General features: G+C 36.6%; 1 protein-coding gene across 2 annotated transcripts in view; it reads right to left on the minus strand.

The window, feature by feature from the left end:
- Positions 1–7,332: 7,332 nt before the first annotated feature.
- The window catches only part of LOC131167054 (uncharacterized), a 56,582-nt gene continuing 45,725 nt past the window's right edge, over positions 7,333–18,189 (minus strand). Inside the window, exons 11-18 of one of the 2 annotated variants that reach the window (XM_058125815.1) lie at positions 16,461–16,526; positions 15,289–15,396; positions 15,035–15,165; positions 14,802–14,868; positions 14,630–14,697; positions 14,447–14,540; positions 8,170–8,240; positions 7,333–8,067 (exon numbers count right to left, since the gene is read on the minus strand). In XM_058125815.1, coding sequence (XP_057981798.1) covers positions 7,668–8,067; positions 8,170–8,240; positions 14,447–14,540; positions 14,630–14,697; positions 14,802–14,868; positions 15,035–15,165; positions 15,289–15,396; positions 16,461–16,526 — 1,005 coding nt within the window. In that variant the 3' untranslated portion in view covers positions 7,333–7,667. The remainder of the gene's footprint in view (positions 8,068–8,169; positions 8,241–14,446; positions 14,541–14,629; positions 14,698–14,801; positions 14,869–15,034; positions 15,166–15,288; positions 15,397–16,460; positions 16,527–18,189) is intronic. The other variant, XR_009139977.1, reaches the window with a different exon arrangement.

Here is an 18,189-nt window from a genome sequence, read left to right on the forward strand (position 1 = left end):
TAAAAACCTAAAGTACAGAAATGTTAAACAACAGGTAAAAGATGAAGATTTATATTATTGGTATTGTACTTTATAGATTCAGTGATACATGACTATATAGTAATAGATTTTCACGGTATTGTAACTCATTTGCCACATACTAGCAATAGTATATTTTATCTTACTAAGCGTTGGCTCATCCCAATTACTTTAACATTTTTCAGGTGATCCAGGTAGGCGAGCAGATCAGGCTCGCAGATAGAGGGGTCTCGGTATTGCCCTGACAGTAGTGTGAGTATTTTTGGGAGTATTTTTGTATAACCCTAACCAGTTGAGGGTATTGTGAAAAACAGACATATATGTATATTTTGAGAAATACTTTAGCGCTCTGGTATTGTACATAACTACGTATGATTATATTTATTTGATTTCTGCTTGTTGCTGCTTAGGTTGATGATTGGGTTTAATCCAATGTGGTATTAGAGCATTTTAAATGTTATAGTATAAAAAATAAAGAATAAAAACCAGTTAAATTACAGGTCGTTACATGATAGGTAGTTTTTGTGAGTGTTTGTAAGAACTCTAATGTATTTAAGTTATGTCTGAAGTTCCTGGATGTGTAATATGGTTGCATGGACTGAAATAGTTCACCTTCATTTTCTAGTTGTAATAAGGATATTTGGAGACCACTGTGTTATGATGGTAGTGAGAACTCTAGTAATGTATATAGAGGATGTTTCATTTATTTTCATTGCTTTTATTTAATGATTATGGTATCAAGAATACAGATGTTACTAAAGTAGCATCCCGAGCCCCACGTGGCGAGTCAAGGCGTTACAGGTGGTATCAGAGCCTAGGTTCTCAAGGTTCTGCAGACTTTGATAGTTGATGATTACCTGAGTATAGGTTGAGATGAGATAAGGATAAGAGTGGGTAGGTTAGGTTGGGTTTTGGTCTAGAAACTTGGAGGCCGAGATCCTTTGACGGTCTTCTGTGTTTTTCCTAGAATGGCGATTTTAGGAAAACCTTGGTAAATCCATCAATGGTTTCATTTCGGGGTGGAGAGACTGAAACTTGGGAACTTAAGCGGGACCGTTAGGTCGGGTGAGTATGTGTTTAGTTCCGGTGTGGTGATTATTGGTCGATACTTGAATCTAACTAAGTTTATCTGAGCAAGAGAGGGTAGTATGGTTTGCAGGAGGCAAACCGTCGACGATTTTCTTCAAAAGAGGCTCTCTATAATTCAGGTTTTCCATCTACGATTTTGGGACTCTCAATAAAAAACCATCGACGATTTTGTGGCAGGATTGTGAGGATGAACCTTAAACTGAGAACTCATATAATATATTGATTTCTTTGTTCAATACTTACATCAATCATGATAAATGTGAAATTTCTAAGTCGGATTGTATCTTATCTTCAGGATAGATTTTAGGGAAAAGGACATTGATGCCAGAGCGGATAATCACATGGAGACTTCCAATGAGGAGGATGTCGATGCCTCGACAGTGCTGCAAGGTTAGGAAGGAGATATGAAGGGACTTCAGAGAGCAAAATCAGCCACCGATTGATTGGGGCTGCACATTTGAGCAGTTCACCCGGATGAGTCCACCGGCATTTGCAAGAGGAGCAAACCCGATTGTAGTTGAAGATTAGGTTCAGGAGATAGAGGAATTGCTGGGTGTACTGCAGTGCACGAAGGAGCAGAAGGTGTGGTATGCTACTTTTAAATTAGTGGGGGAAGTAAAAAGGTGGTGGAGAGCGGTAAAACTAGTGGAGGAACAGCGGCCAGGACCTGCAGTTATTACTTGGAGCCATTTTAGGGAAGTTTTATTTGACAGGTACTTCCTTGCTACTACCTAGGAGGTGAAGGCGGAGGAATTCCTGAATCTGACTTAGGGGCCCTTGACCATACAGCAATATGCGGCCAAGGTTGTGGAGCTTTCTCGCTTTTCCCCATACATGATCCTATACGAGTAGAAGAAGGCCTAGAGGTTAGATAAAGGTTTTGAGGCAGGGAATACGCGCACAAGTGGTGGCATTGTTAGCTCAGAGTAATTCTAAGTTGGTGGACAAGGCCATGGCAGTTGAGGCTAGTATTCAGGAGGGTGAAGGGATAGCGAACCAGAGGAAGAGGCTCTTACCTCGAGGATTTCAAACCAGCACTAGCCAGAGTTCATGGAAGAGGCCTGGGAATTTCATGGGTGAGCGACAAGAGATGGGATATCGAGCCAATCAAGGGGAATCATCACATTCTACCTGTCTCAGATGCCATCAAAGGCATTGGGGCGAGTGCAGGGGTGGACCAGCTAGCTGTTTTCGGTGCGGTAGGGTAGGACATATGGCGTGGGACTGCTGCACGACATTGAATTACGCTCCTCCACAGCATCAGTGTCGAGGAGGTAACCAAGCGCCCTAAGGTGGTCACCAAAGGGGCACCGCCCAGACGCGGTTGTACTCGCTTACGCAGGGAGACGCGGAGAACGCCGATGGCGTGGTGACAAATACAATTTCCATTTTTTCAAATAATGGTGTAGTGTTGTTTGACTCAGGTGCGACGCACTCCTTCATATCTTGGGGATTGGTTAAATTATGCGAGGGTAGAAACACAGTTGTTAGATGCCAAGTTAGGTGTGGTCACGCTGACAGGGTCAGTTGTTGTGTGTAATAAGGTGATTAGAGACTACCCAGTGGAGATTCATGGGAGAATGCTACCTGCTAGCTTAATTGTTTTTGACATGCATGGGTTCAACATTATTTTGGGGATGGACTGGCTAGCATCCAAGTATGCAAGTATTGACTGCCATAAGAAGGAGGTAGTGTTCAGCCTCCTAGGGAGCACGAGTTTAAGTTTGTAGGGTCGTGCGTTCGCTCTGCACACGGATTCTTTCAGTTATTCAGACAAGGAGGCTACTTCGGGAAGGAGCCCAGGGGTACCTAACATTTGTGAAAGAAGCACCGAAGGAGGGACTTAAGCTGGAGGATATCCCAGTGATAAGGGAGTTTGCGGATGTTTTTTCAGATGACTTATCGAGATTGCTTCCTAATCGTGAGGTGGAGTTTTCCATTGAGTTAAATCCAGGGACGACACTAGTTTCTAAGGCTCCATACAGAATGACTCCAGTTGAACTAAAGGAGTTAAAGGAGCAGTTACAGGTACTTCTTGACAAGGGGTTTATCATACCAAGCGTATCACCCTGGGGAGTGTTGGTGTTGTTTGTAAAGAATAAATATGGGTCGATGAGGATGTGCATCAACTACAGGGAAATCAATAAAGTTATAGTGAAGAACAAGTACATGTTACCCCATATTGATGACCTATTTGACCAGCTACATGGCACACAAGTTTTCTCCAAGATCAATCTGCAATCCGGGTATCATCAGGTGAAGGTTAAATTAGAGGATGTACCAAAGACGACTTTTCGTACTAGGTATGGCCATTATGAATTTTTTGTTATACCGTTCGGATTGACGAATGCGCCTGTAGCATTCACGGACCTGATCAAAACAGTGTTTTAGGAGTACTTAGATCAGTTCATGGTTGTATTCATCGACGACATTCTCGTCTATTCGAGGAGCCTTGCAAAGCAAGAAGCTCATTTGAGACTGGTACTTCAGGTACTTAGAGAAAAAAAGTTGTTTGCTAAATTCAAGAAATGTGAGTTCTAGTTGGAACATTTTGCATTTCTGGGACATGTAGTGTCTAGGGAGGGAATTTTAGTAGACCCAGGCAAAGTAAAGGCGGTAGTTGATTGGGAGAGACCGAAGAACGTGCATGAGGTTAGAAGTTTCTTGGGTCTGGTGGGATAGTTGGTTTGTTGAGGGATTTTCTAGACTATCACGTCCTCTGACACAATTTACGAGATCGAACATGATATTTGAGTGGACTGGTGAGTGCGAGCAAAGTTTTCAGGAATTGAAGCAGCGACTAGTCACTACCCCAGTGTTGACCATTCCATTAGGTGATTGTGGATTTGTGATCTACAGTGATGCATCTCAAAAAGGACTCAGGTGTGTCTTGATACAACAAGGAAAGGTTATCGCGTACGCTTCTCGCCAACTCAAGGAGTACGAGAAGAATTATCCCACGCATGACTTGGAATTGACAACTGTAATTTATGCGTTAAAGATTTAGAGACACTACATATACGGTGAAAGGTGTGAGATCTTTACTGACCATAAGAGTCTTAAGTACATTTTCACGCAAAAGGAGTTGAATATGAGACAGCGAAGATGGCTTAAGTTTATAAAGTACTACGACTGTGACGACCTCTTACTTTTCTGCATTTTTTTTTTTTACATAATCACTTATATCATATCCCAGCTCATCAAGTCATCATACACCTAGACCCGTGGGTACCAGGGATACATCAAAACATAAACGGAAGTCTAAGCAGTAGGAAACATACAACCACAATATTGTAAATATAAAACATCCATCACATTACTGCAAATACCAGAATCACTATACCACTGCATTTTAGTATATACATCCCAAAAGAAACAAAAATCTAGGGACACTTCCCACAAAAATCTAATTGTCCCTACTACAGCTTACCCTTCAAAAAGGGCAGACCTCAGCTCTAATTCAGCGGAGCTTTTCCCGCTCTCCTATCTGGGGCTCCTAAAAAGTTTATAAAATTTAGGGGTGAGACGCCTCTCAGTAAGGGAAATAAACTAATACCAGTGTGTGACAACATGAGTATTCTATGTTCTACATATATCATACATAATATACTCAGTAACTGCTTCATCAAATCGGAGAAAACATATATATACCTCAAATCATGGTAGAACATACTGTATTTTCATAAACAAGTCTCATCTCATAAAATAATAATAATAACATAAAACATTCCTAGTAGGTTAGCTGGCTATTGTCATGTATTACCCCCACATGACTGGGTTGTGTGACCCGAAGGTGAGACCTAACAATGGTTGACCGACCACTGCCAAGTCAAACATACAGTCTGTAAGTCCGATGGGTCTGCCTGACCTGGTCCGTACACCAGGGGCGATCACACACACTTCTTAAAAGCCACATCGACCATCCATTCTCACACCACTCCGTACAGCAGAGTTAACACAAATATCATGATCACGAAGACCATGGACACATAGCAACGGTACCGTGCAAGTGCTAGCCTAAACCAAGCCAACCAGGTTCTTATATCATATAACATATACTAAAACTGTGATACATAGATATCTCATATCATTTATTTTCACATCAATCATATTATTTTGCATATATACGTGTATCATGAAAATCATCGGCCCATATGCCGGTATTACACATTTTATCATAGCACGGCCCTTACGCCGGCAAACCATAGCACAGTCCGTAAGCTGGCAAATCACATCATAGCACGGCCTGTACGCCGGCAAACATATCATAGCACAGCCCGTACGCCGGCAAACATATCACATATAAAAATCTCGGCCCGTACGCCGATTTTCCCCATTATAAAAATCCGTATCATAAACACAATTCCAGAAACAGTATTTCTTAGCATTCTATACTCATGCCACACTAAATAGATTTTCCAAATTCAATATATATCATCATTTTAACAATAATTTCCCAAATAAAAATCATATATACATATACACATATTTACTTTTTCTGAAACTAGATGTTATAGCAGTGTACATAATTTCAACAAATACTAGCTTAGTTTATCCCCTTACCTGACTACTGAGAAAGCCCCCCAAAACAATCTAGTCTAACCCCCGTAGGATTTCCTGACCAATACCCTGAAACTGAAAATTCTCAGTATTAAACTTTAGTATTTCCATGCGTACATCATTTCCTATAACTATCGCAAGACCAAATATGGCTTAAAAAACCTTACCTCAATTCAGGGATGATTTCTAACTCGCTTCCAAATATGTTGTTCGTAGGATCATATACTATGTGCTGGGCACTTATACCCGTGGTTTATCCTTCCCTGCAGGCAATTATACTCGCCTTGCTATTTATAGTGATGCTGATTAGGTTGGTTGTGCAGATATACATCGCTCCATCACTAGTTGGTGTGTTCTTAGGTCATGCGATCTCTTGGAAGAGTAAGAAGCAAGACAGAGTTTCTAAATCATCAATAGAATTTGAATATCGGGCAATGTCTCTTGCTTGTTCTGAAATTATTTGGCTTCAAGACTTGCTTGCTCAGCTAGATTTTTTCGAGACCGATCCTACACCTATACATGCCGATAATACGACTGTCATCCAAATCACGGCCAATCCTATCTGTCATGAGCGCATGAAGCGTATTGAAGTCTATTGTCACTCTATTTGTGAAGCATTTGACACTTGTGTTATCACTGTTCCACACATTTCCACTGAATTACAAATTGTGGTTATCTTCACCAAAACTCTCACTTGTCATTGACATTGCTTCCTACGTAGCAAATTGATGCTTGTTGATGAACCCGCATCAATTTGAGAGGGGCTGTCAATGGAACAACAAACAGCAAAACAAAAAATTTCTTTCCTTACTTCAACCCACATTTATTTCCTTATATTTCAATTCATTATTTTGTACAATTAGCATATATTTAATTTACATGTATAGGGTTTGACAAATTATAATTTTCTTGTATAGCTACAATTATGTTAGATCTTATTTACTTTCCATGTATAGCACTCTTGTAAAGTCTATATATAATATACAGAACTCAAGGCCAATTCGTTCGGCCATTCACAAAATATTTGACAGGGGGGCACAATTTCAAGAAAGAAGAACGTCAAAGAAGAGTGGATATCCATAAATATATCCATCCAAATGACCCACCACCCAGAATATCTGGATTTCAAAAGTTTCCCAATCAATTGATTGAATGAGCGTCAAGCATAGGCTCTCCAATCCGGCGAGGGGGGTCTCCAATGCCGGGGGTGTATCCCACCAGGCACCAATGAAAGAACAAAATCCTCTAGTTTAACAGAGTAGCTCTACGCAAACTCGTGTGGCAGTCATTTTGGAATCTGCCTTTGGAGGGGCACCCAGCCCACTAGCTTCTGTACCCTAAACTCAAAGAATGTCAGGCCCTCCTACAATGATGCTGCCTTTCAAAAATTAAAACAAGTTACCAGCTTCTATATCAGGAAACCTTTTCAATCCATCTACATAAACAAAGATGGCAAACCCCACCTCTTTCAATCCATCCCCTTCGCAAGGAAGCATGAGGGGTTCCCCTATGCAACATCGAATGGTCCTTCCCCTAACATAAAATTAAGCAAAAAATCTCATATAAACCACATTACCATTCAAAACTAGGTGGCAAATCACATATCAACCATATATGAGCCACATGCCTATTTAAAAAAGAAATGAAAATGCAAGAAAGATGGGGTAGCTGCAAAGTTAATGTTCAAAATTTACATATAAATGAAACCTCTTGTACATTTGTACATTTGGTAAAATCCACCATAATTATCATCATACAAGTTTTAGAATTTACATGAGAATAAATGGATTCAAACTCCATGACCTACAAGGGAAATGTCCCAAGCAACAATTCAGCTTCTTAGACACCGGTATGAATGTAATACTACTATACAAATGCTAGCTCATTTATCATATTAAATTCCAAAGTGTCACACCAACAGAGCTCATGCAATTTTATTTGTTTCGGAAACACTGGAACACAGTTAGAATCAGTTAGTCACTTCAGCAGGCTTGTGCAGTTCATTTGGTTGTCCCCAAGTCACCAGACTGCAATTCCTTTTCAAGCTCATCAAACTCCCACCCACCAATCTCCTCTGCTGAATAGTCTCTACTAACCTTCCCAAATTCAGACTCCAGCTTTGCTATTTCTGCTTCAGGATCTAGCACCTGCTCTGCTTTAACTGGAGGTGACTCGGTATGCTCAACCTTCTCAGGTTTTGGCATCTTTGTGGCCTGCATTGAGGAATTGGATGGACTTTCCTTTGGCTTGTCAATGAATGGAGTCTCTCCCTTTGGGGATGGAGTCTCTCCCTTTGGGGTAGGAGTCTCCATTTCTAAAGTTGGCCTCTCAATAGCCTCAAACTCTGCTCTTAACTTCTCAATGTCGTCAAATAACTCCTTTATCCTTGGATCATCCTTCCTGGATCAAGAGGACCATTTGCGGAGATATGATGTATATGGAGCAATTGTCGAACTATCTGAAGTAAAGAAATATGTATAGGAACAAAAGAAGTTTTTTCACCTGGATATTTTCCCTTGTTGAGCATAAAACTGCTCTTTCATGTTATCTACCACACTGAATGTGGTTATAATCTGAAGCAAGATAACAAAAAACAGGTGAAGTATCATATGTTACGCAACAATTCTTTTCATAAGCAGAGAGTTCTTTTGATAAGCCAGTGCTTCTGAGCAAAAATTCAGGGCAGCAAATAATCGATCATATGGGAAACAACTTGAGAGAATTCACGAATCCCTATAGATGGAATATAAACAGGCAATTCTTGGGCAAAATCACAATTTTGAGGAAAAAATGATAATAATGAATTCAGCAAGGAAACATGGTTCATCACATGGATCCATCCATGCATTCCTGAAACACACAAACCATGTATTCACAAAATTGGGTTAGGGACAATTTGTTTTAGAAAAATGTTTTACAACTTAATTTAAAAAAAAAAAGGAATTCATTTTGTATAGCTTCTCACTCATGGTGGTTAGGCAAATGATAGATTCAAAAAAAAAAGGGTAACATCAACATCAAAGTCCCTTATTTTAGGCTATCATGACAAGCTTTCATGAATAATGAAACAGGAAAATAACCATGAAGGGTTTGTTTGGTTTGGGAAGGAAATCCCATGTGGCAAGCATCTAAGATGTCCTAGATATTTTTTTCATCCCAGTAAGAGAATAGGATGCCCATCCTCTCATTTTGGTTATCTTTGATTCCCGTGGATATGTAAAATTGGACCAAAATGTCGCCAAACAATTTGCCCATATGATAATAAAACTGCACATGTAACATTACATTATTTAATATAGTAACTAGAAACAAGGTCTTAAATTTCGATTTCGACTCAAATTTCGAAGCTCCAAAAGTACGAAATTTTGACGGAAATTTCGATTTTGATGTCGATTTCGATTTCAATTTGAAAAAATAACAGAAACTAGTAGTAAAGCATGGAATTCTTTGTGAAACTTTAGAAATGGTTAACAACATAAAAATATAAGTTTTAGAACTAATATATTACAAATTAAATACATCTATGTTTTGTATAAGGTGAAAAAGTTGTAAAATGGTATGTGTATCAAACATGTTTGTAAGATAATGTACATTAAACACATGGTTTTAAATCGCGGTAGCGGGTAGCGTAACGTAACGGTAACGGGTGTAACGGGAAGCAGGAGTAGTGGATGTTACATAACGGGAAGTGGGTGTAACGGCCGTGAATTTTTTTGAAGCACGCACAACCTTGTGCATATTAGCGTACTTGCATGTTTTAAACTTTTAGCCAATTCTTAGAAAGGGTTTTAGTGTATTTTGGACCCTTTAGTTCGAGTAACTACGTTATTTGGTAAGGGCAACAAGTTTACATTTATTTTAAACCATCATTGATAGAAAATTACATATGTGCGCGTATTTATACTTCTCATTGTTCTTATCTGTGATAAATTCTTATGTGTGCTAAATGAATTAATAAAATAAAATACATTATACACTCCATTAATCTAATAGACACATAAGACATACGAATAATATAAATATAAAATAGCTAGAAAAGAAAGAAGGTTGAAGTTGAAAAATAAAAAACATAAATATCACATTACTAATATTATTTAAAAAAAAAATTCCTAAGAAGTTAGTGTTTTGAAATTGTTAATTAATGCATCTATTGTGAGTATTTAAAGAAATAGTAAATTTTGCATCATTGTCATCCTCATTATAATCTTTTCCCCCTCTTGCGACTTGGTATATTGAGAACGATATATGAAAGAGAGAGAAAAAGTGAGAAAAAAAAGTAAAAAATAAAATATTTTTTTGGTGTAACAGTCCTGTAGCGGTTATGTAATGACCGTAGCGGCCTTTACGTAACGGTCGCGGTCCGTAACGGCCGCTATGGCCATGATTTTTCTTCCCACCGATTTCGCGGTGTGTAACAGTATCGGTAACCCAAAAAACCTTTACTTAACGGCGTTACGTAACGGTCGCGGCCTTTATTTAAAACCATGATTAAACATATTCAGTTAATGCAAATGAAATTCATAAATTATTTAAATATTATTTATTATACAAATATTGATAATTTAGACATGAATGGTTAAATAAAATATTACTATAAGTTTATTTTTTCATATAATTTCAAAAGCACTTGTGATAACCTTTTGTTTCAATAAAATAAATTAAAAGAGAAATTTCACTTCACTCTCGAGGTTTTGATAAATTTCGACAAATTTCGCTAAAATTTCAAGGTTTTGATAAATTTCGAATGATTCGTTGATATTTTGACGGAAATTAAGCAAAACGGAAATCGACTGCCATTTCAATTTCAAAGGTCACAGAAATCGAATATTTCGATGAAAATTTCGACAGTTTCGTGAAAATTTAAGACCATGACTAGAAATACATAAATATATTTACATTATTACATTTGTAAAAGTGCAAAAGATACTAACCTCTCTTGAGATTCATTTAAAGGTGTGGACCTCCCCTAAAGTTTCAAAAATTTCACAAATCTCTCTTGAAATTTTACAAATTTTACAAAACTCCCTTTAGGTTTGGCAAAAAGAAATAGACCTTTTGATATTAGAAAAAAAAGACAAGCTTGGGATGGGGTATAAGTTTTACAAAATCAAATGTTAAGGTAGGTCTATGGAATTTTGAAAATAGGTGAGATTCGCATCCTTTCGCCAAGCCTCGGGGAAGGTGCATAGAAATTTTAAGCTTTTAGGAGAGGTAAATGTCTTTTAGCCAAATATCCGGAAGGTTAGTGTCTTTTGTCCTTCATAAAATGATATAATAATGTATTTTAGTTTATACCATCAACATGCCCTACTATTATATTTATACTAAATTTTTTATAATATTGAAACTATAAAGTAAAATTATATCATGTTAAAATAATATTATATTATTATACTAAAAATATGACAACATAACCGGTTACAGTATCATATCATGTTGTGTGTGTGTATATGTATGTATGTATGTATGTATGTATGTATGTAAGAATGTATCTATATACATATATATTAGATCATGCTATGATAACAACAACAACAACAACAAAACCAAGTCTTAGTCCCACTAAGTGGGGTCGGTTGTATGAATCTTTTTCCGCCAATTTATGTGATCATGGACCTTTTTTTTTTTATAGATTCAAGGATATTAAATTATTACTCACTATCTCCTCCCAAGTTATTTTAGATCTACCCATACCCCTTCTACTGCCCTCCACAGTAACTAAGTTACTCTTCCTCACAGGTGCACTATAAAGCCTACGTTGCAAGTGTCCATACCATCTGAGTCGTCCCTCCCTTATCTTATCTTCTACAGGAGCTACACCTAACTTACCACGAATATGTTCATTCCTTAATTTATCTTTCAATGTTATACCACTCATCCATCTAAGTATTCTCATCTCGACAACTTTTACTTTTTGAATATTATGTTTCTTCGTCGCCCAACATTCCGATCCATATAACATAGTTGGTCTGATAGTTGTCCTATAAAACTTCCCTTTCAATTTTAAGGGTATTCTACGATCACATAACACACTTGAAGCACTTCTCCATTTTACCCAACCTACTTTAACTCTATGCACTACATCATCTTCAATTTCTCCTTCAGCTTGCATAATAGATCCAAGGTATCGAAATCTACAAGTGCTATTTATTTCTTCATTATCAAGTTTAACTTTGTCTCCAATATTCCTCTTATCATTATTAAAATTACATTTCATATATTTTGATTTATTTCTACTTATCCTAAAATCTCTAGATGCCAAAGATTCTACCTATAATTCTAACTCAGCCCCTACTCCGTCCCTAGTTTCGCCAATTAATACAATATCATCTGCAAACAACATACACCATGGAACCTCCTTTTGAATACTCTTAGTCAATTGGTCCATCACTAAAGCAAAAAGATAAGAACTCAAAGCAGATCCTTGATGTACATCTATGGTAATTGGAAATTCTCTAGATTCTCCATCTATAGTCCTTACACTAGTCATTATTCCATCATACATATCCTTAATGACAACGGTATACCTACAACATACACCTTTTTTTTCTAAAACCCACCATAGAACTTCCCTAGGTATCATATCATATGCTTTCTCAAGGTCAATAAATATCACATGCAAGTCCCTCTTCTTTTCCTTAAACTTTTCCATTAATCTTCTTAAAAGATAGATAGCTTTTGTGGTAGATCTCCCAGACATAAAACCAAATTGATTTTTTGAGATCTTCATTTCTAACCTTAATCTTTGTTCAACTACCCTTTCCCATAGTTTCATCGTATGACTCATAAGTTTAATTCCACGATAGTTATTACAATTTCTAATATCTCCTTTATTTTTGTATATAGGTATTAAAGTGTTTTTCCTCCATTCATCTGACATTTTCTTAGTATTTACAATTGTATTAAACAAATTAGTTAACCATATAATTCCGTTATCACCCAAGCATTTCCAAACTTCAATTGGGATGTTATCTGGTCCCATAACTTTCCCATTTTTCATCTTTTTTAGTGCAAACTTAACTTCGTTAACTCTAATTTTGCAAATAAATCTTATATTTTTAGCATTTTCCTCATTTGACAATTCTAAATTTAAGCCTTCTATTTGGTTTTCGTTAAACAACTTACTAAAGTAACTTCGTCATCTTTATTTAATATCTTCTTCCTTAACCAAGACAATATCATCCTCACTTTTTATACATTTTACATTTCCTAAGTCCTTGCTCTTCCTTTCTCTAGCTTTAGCAAGTTTAAATATATCTTTTCCCCCTTCTTTTATACCTAATCTATCATTCAAACTATTAAATAATCTTATATTTAGCTTCACTAACGATCCTTTTTGCATCTTTTCTAGCCTCCTTATATTTTTCAAAATTATCTCTGTTTCTACATTTTTGCCACATTTTATACCAAATTCTTTTTGTCTTTATGATTTTTTGTACATCTTTATCCCACCACCAGCTCTCTTTGCTATTCGAGAATCTTCCCCTTGATTCACCTAAAATCTCCTTTGCTATCTTTTTAATAGAGCTAGCTAATCTACTCCAAAGAGTATTTGTATCTGTCCCATCCTCTAAGGTCCAATCCCTGTCTTTGATCATTTTATCTTTAAATTTTATTATATTTTCTCCTTTTAGGTTCCACCATCTAGTTCTCCTACACTGGTCTATTTTATCATTTTTCTTTCATTTTTTTAATACATATATCTAACACTAAGACTTTATGTTGTGTGATTAGGCTTTTATTTTGTCCACTTTTAAAGGTTATTAAGTGTTCTTCTCTCTTCTTAAAACAAGTATTATCATCTCCCCAGACTCATTTTTATCTCTATATCCATATCCTCTATGTATCCTCTCATAATTTTTATTATCTCTTCCAACGTGTCCATTCAAATCTCCTCCTATAAATATTTTCTCAGTCCCTGGTATGCCTTGTATAATACTATCCATATCTCCCCAAAATTGTCTCTTAAGATTTTCTGCTAAGCCAACTTGAGGAGCATAAGCACTAAAGATGTTTATTATCTCTTGTCCTAATACCATCTTGATTTTTATAATTCTATCCCTTACTCTAGTTACATCCACAACGCTATCTTTTAAGTTTTTTGTCTATAATAATGTCTACTTCATTTTTATGTTTTTCTTTTCTAGTGTAACAAAATTTAAATCCTGATTTATCGATTTCTCTAACTTTCTCCCCCGCCCACTTAGTTTCTTGAAGGCAAATTATATTAATTCTTCTTCTAATCATTGTATCCACAATTTCCATACTTTTACCCATAAGTGTCCCTATATTCCAAATTGTTAATCTAATCCTAGTTTCTTAAACTAACGTTTTTACCTGCCCACGTCCAGAATGATGCAGGAACCCTCGCATATTTGACATCGTACCCAGGCGCCGACATGGCGCGTCACTTCGGGGCGACGACCTAGCCCACTCTCACCCACTTTTCGCTACACCCGGGTGGTTCAAGTGTAACGCATCGCTCGTAGGGGACGCCCCAACAAATATTCGGAAAGGATTCATATCATAGTGATCTGACAAATTTTACGCTGGTTGTCAGCTACCTAACGTAACCCTCCTCCTTAACCCGGACTTGAGACCGGCTATGTGTGAAAAAATTAGGACATTAAGCGCATCACAAACAGAGTTAGATCATGCTATGATACTATACTATTATAATACAAGAGCATACTATAGTAATATTAAAAATATTTTTTTATATTGTAATATTATATTTTAGAGCATGATTATTTTGTTAGGATTCCCAAGACCATTGTACCTTGGCTTCATAGCCCAGATATTCCTCCTCAAGATTTTTCCTAGGGTTTAATGATTTGGAATCCTCATTATCCATTCCAGGTTCCAGCTCTAACCTGCTACGTTCAAAATATATGAGCATGTAAGTTCAAAATGCAGTCCACATTAGTTATAACTTGACCATTTCAGAATACATAATAATTACCCTTGATTCAAACTATTCAAGTTCTCCACGAATTTCCCTATGCGACTGATGGAAGGCCCCAACTCTTCCTGTACAAGCAACACAGTGGATTAAAAGAAGGGGGAAATAAGTTAATATACAGAAGTCGATGTCTTTTCAGTAAAGATTCTGAAGAAAGTGAGTCAATAAATACCTTGTAAGCAGACAGCAGATTAACAGCCAAGTTCACAAAATAGTTTTCATGCCTCTCCAACTCATCACTTGAAGATGCAGATAAGAAATTAGTGAAAACATAAGGCTCAAGATATTTTTCATAGGAAATGACGGCACATAAGATAAGAATATGGGGAGAACAAAGGAACTCATGATATTTATGTTCCGAGGAGCAAATCCAAAATTTAATGCATATAAAGAAGTTGTACATACTTGACCTGATTCTCCTTGATTTCTGAGTATGAATGCTGGAGAACCCAAGTATCTTCCAGAAAATTAATCCATGTTTTGATAACATCCACTTCAACCCTACACGAGGCAATGGATCTTGACAGCTCATCTTCCTGTCGAAATTTTAGAACATTCAGATTGATGAACTATGAGGAAGAGCAACCTGTCACAGAACTTATATCATGAACATCGCCAATTTAACTCACATATGGAAACCTCAAAAAAGAAAACCAGACCTTTGTTTTCAAGTGTGAAACAAGCTGATTGCTAGCTTCATCAAATTGGTCCCTCTCTTCTTTGGTATTGAGAAGGCGTGCACGAGCAGCAGCCAAGGAGATATTAACCTATTCCACAATTCCAGTTGTTAAACAGTAGCAATCAAAATATGAGTTATTCTGGTTTAAATTGTTTGCAGTCAATAAGAGATAGTCCAGTTTAAAATTGTTTGCAATCAAATATGAGAAAATTGAACAAAACTGTGGCAGGATTGTAGGGGGGAAAACTAATATACACTTTGAAAAATGTAAAACAACAATATGTTGTCCATATAAATTAAGATATGATGGGAACAGACATTGAGAATTAACTCAGTAGTCAGTTGGAAAAAGATTCATGGGCTTGTTTTAGGAATTTAGCCAGAGACCACATGACTAAGAGCACTACAATCATCTCTCAACACTAGTAAAATATTACCATTAATAAGTATTCTACAAATGCTCACATGATTTTTTGAAGATTCTTGGGTCTAGAGAAATATATTCTAAATTCAAGCAGAGATCAGACTATCCATCTCAAATTGATACAAGCCATTGCAGGAACATCTAAGAAACAGCAAAACACAAAAACAAAAACAAAAGTGTAAGTTCTACTGGGCAGAATTGGCAATATGAATCATTTTCCGCCTATTCTGCACAATCTAGGAAATATTCACAGGAAGTTAAAAGGGAGTTGCCAATTCCTTGCTGCCTGAATACAAGTTATTTCATGTCTACCCTTCCCTTCTTATCGCCTCTAACACAAACTAAATCACTCCAACACAAGAATTATTTTGTCTATGTTGCAAGTGACCAAAGTGTCTTAGCCACCCTTCTCGTCTTACTTGTGCTACACCTAGCTTACCACATACACATTCATCCTTTGCTTTCTCTTTTACAATTATACTACTCATCTGACTAAACATTCACATTTGCGCTAGGTACGCATGCAGAATGTTCAAGTGTTGCTAACATTACATTCCTATCCAAGGGATCTAGATAGGCTTTCCGGCGACAGATCCCATGGCAGACACTGTATGAATGTATATCTAATCTGACGGGTAAAGAGAAAGAACTACAAATATAAAGAAAATGTCCACACAAAGAGCACTTTCCACTAAAAAAAATTAAAGAAAAAGACTTGAGGAGAAAACCTTTTTCAATTCAGCTTCCAGTTCATCCCTCTGTCTTTCAAGTCCTGCAATCTCATCCGCCAAATCCTGCAAATGAAGCAACGAAACAAGAACTCAATGCTACCTCTCAAATAACCATAAATAAACACATTTTCTGATTGCTAAGTAGACTATGTAGCTGGCAAGTAGGATACCCAAAGCTGCACTTCCAATTTGAATTTGTTGGCATCAGAATTGAATTAGTGCAGCAAATATTGTGCATAAATGTGACTAGTATTACACATAATTGAGGGAAGGAGAAGCCCAACTCAAATGCTGATGCAGTTAAGGTTGGAAGGCCAATATTTATTAGGAAAATTATAAATTAGAAAGTGCAGGTAATTAATTATTTAATTTTTTTCCTTTTTTACGCTTTCTACCTTATTAAGTTGAGCAATTTTGTAATTTTGTGTTTTACACTGTAAATATAATTATTGAAAGCATGTCTATGCACACGATGCGGCCAAGAGTCAAGGCTTGCACATGAGGTAGCGTCAAGCAACAACCTACATCAGGCATGCACCTGGACCCAGGTGCATGCACATGAAAACATGCCTGGTGCACGTTTATGCCATTTTTTTGGAGGATTTTTGGGGCTGGGGGGTGGGGGTGGGGGGTGAGGAAGCGGTGTCGTCCATGAAACCACCTTAGCAGATAGCAGACTCTTGCAACAAGTTAGTTGTCACGCATAAAGAAGAGGTATCAAAAAGATCCAAATTGATGATTTGAAGGAGGCAATTGAATCAAAAAACACTTGTATTACATTGGTTCATGAAATGGAATAATGTGGGAATGAAATAATATTTTTTTAGGGGTAATAATTTACAAGAAAGTCGCTCATGCAAAAGTTTGTTTTACTCCTGGAATATTATAGGAATATATCCCATGGTGAAATTTGAGAATAGTTATTCATTTTGTAATCCATGTTATCAATTAATAATTTTTTTTTACATTTGCTTTATGATGCCAACTTTTTTTCCTGTGCAAGCTATCAAATCCTTATACAACGACCGTTAGGGATAGGCATTCCATGAACCAAATGTAACCATACTGTGTGCATGTAGAACAAGAGATGCTGGTACGCAACATCATCAAATCACTAATATGGTGAAAAAAAATTGGGTCAGTTATCATAATCTTGTGTTCAAAGAAGAAAATAGAGCATCAGATGCTGCAATAGGTGTTGGTCATATATCAAATAGAAATCGCACCAGGAATCCAAAGTTCTCCTCATTGTTGCCTGTTGGCAGGATTATCAGTGATCTTATAGGTGCTATATTCATGATTTTTACTGCATATTTTAAGCGTGTGAGCCTTCTTCTCTATTTTAAGAAAAGGACAGAGAGCTGATACACAGATATAAATAATACCAATAGTAGAAAAAGAAAAAATAACCAAGTGATAGAGTAAAGAACTTGGACAGGAAAAATAAATACATACATACATTTATACATAATTTTATATATATACATATATATATATATATATATATATATATATATATAAAGGGATTGCATCATATGAGAAAGATCTTTCCTGAGGAAATTAAGAATGAAACTTACTTAAAAGAGTGAAAGGCTTTTTAAGTCCTCATTTGAACATTGGATACAAATTATACAAGCTAATTAGAAAACATCATTCGAAAAAAGAAGGGCAAGAAACAGTTTTCCAAATATTATTTTGTCCTAGATTGTGTTCAAGTGAGAAATTA

This window comes from Malania oleifera, chromosome 10, assembly GCF_029873635.1.
Source record: "Malania oleifera isolate guangnan ecotype guangnan chromosome 10, ASM2987363v1, whole genome shotgun sequence".
Lineage (NCBI taxonomy): Eukaryota > Viridiplantae > Streptophyta > Magnoliopsida > Santalales > Ximeniaceae > Malania > Malania oleifera.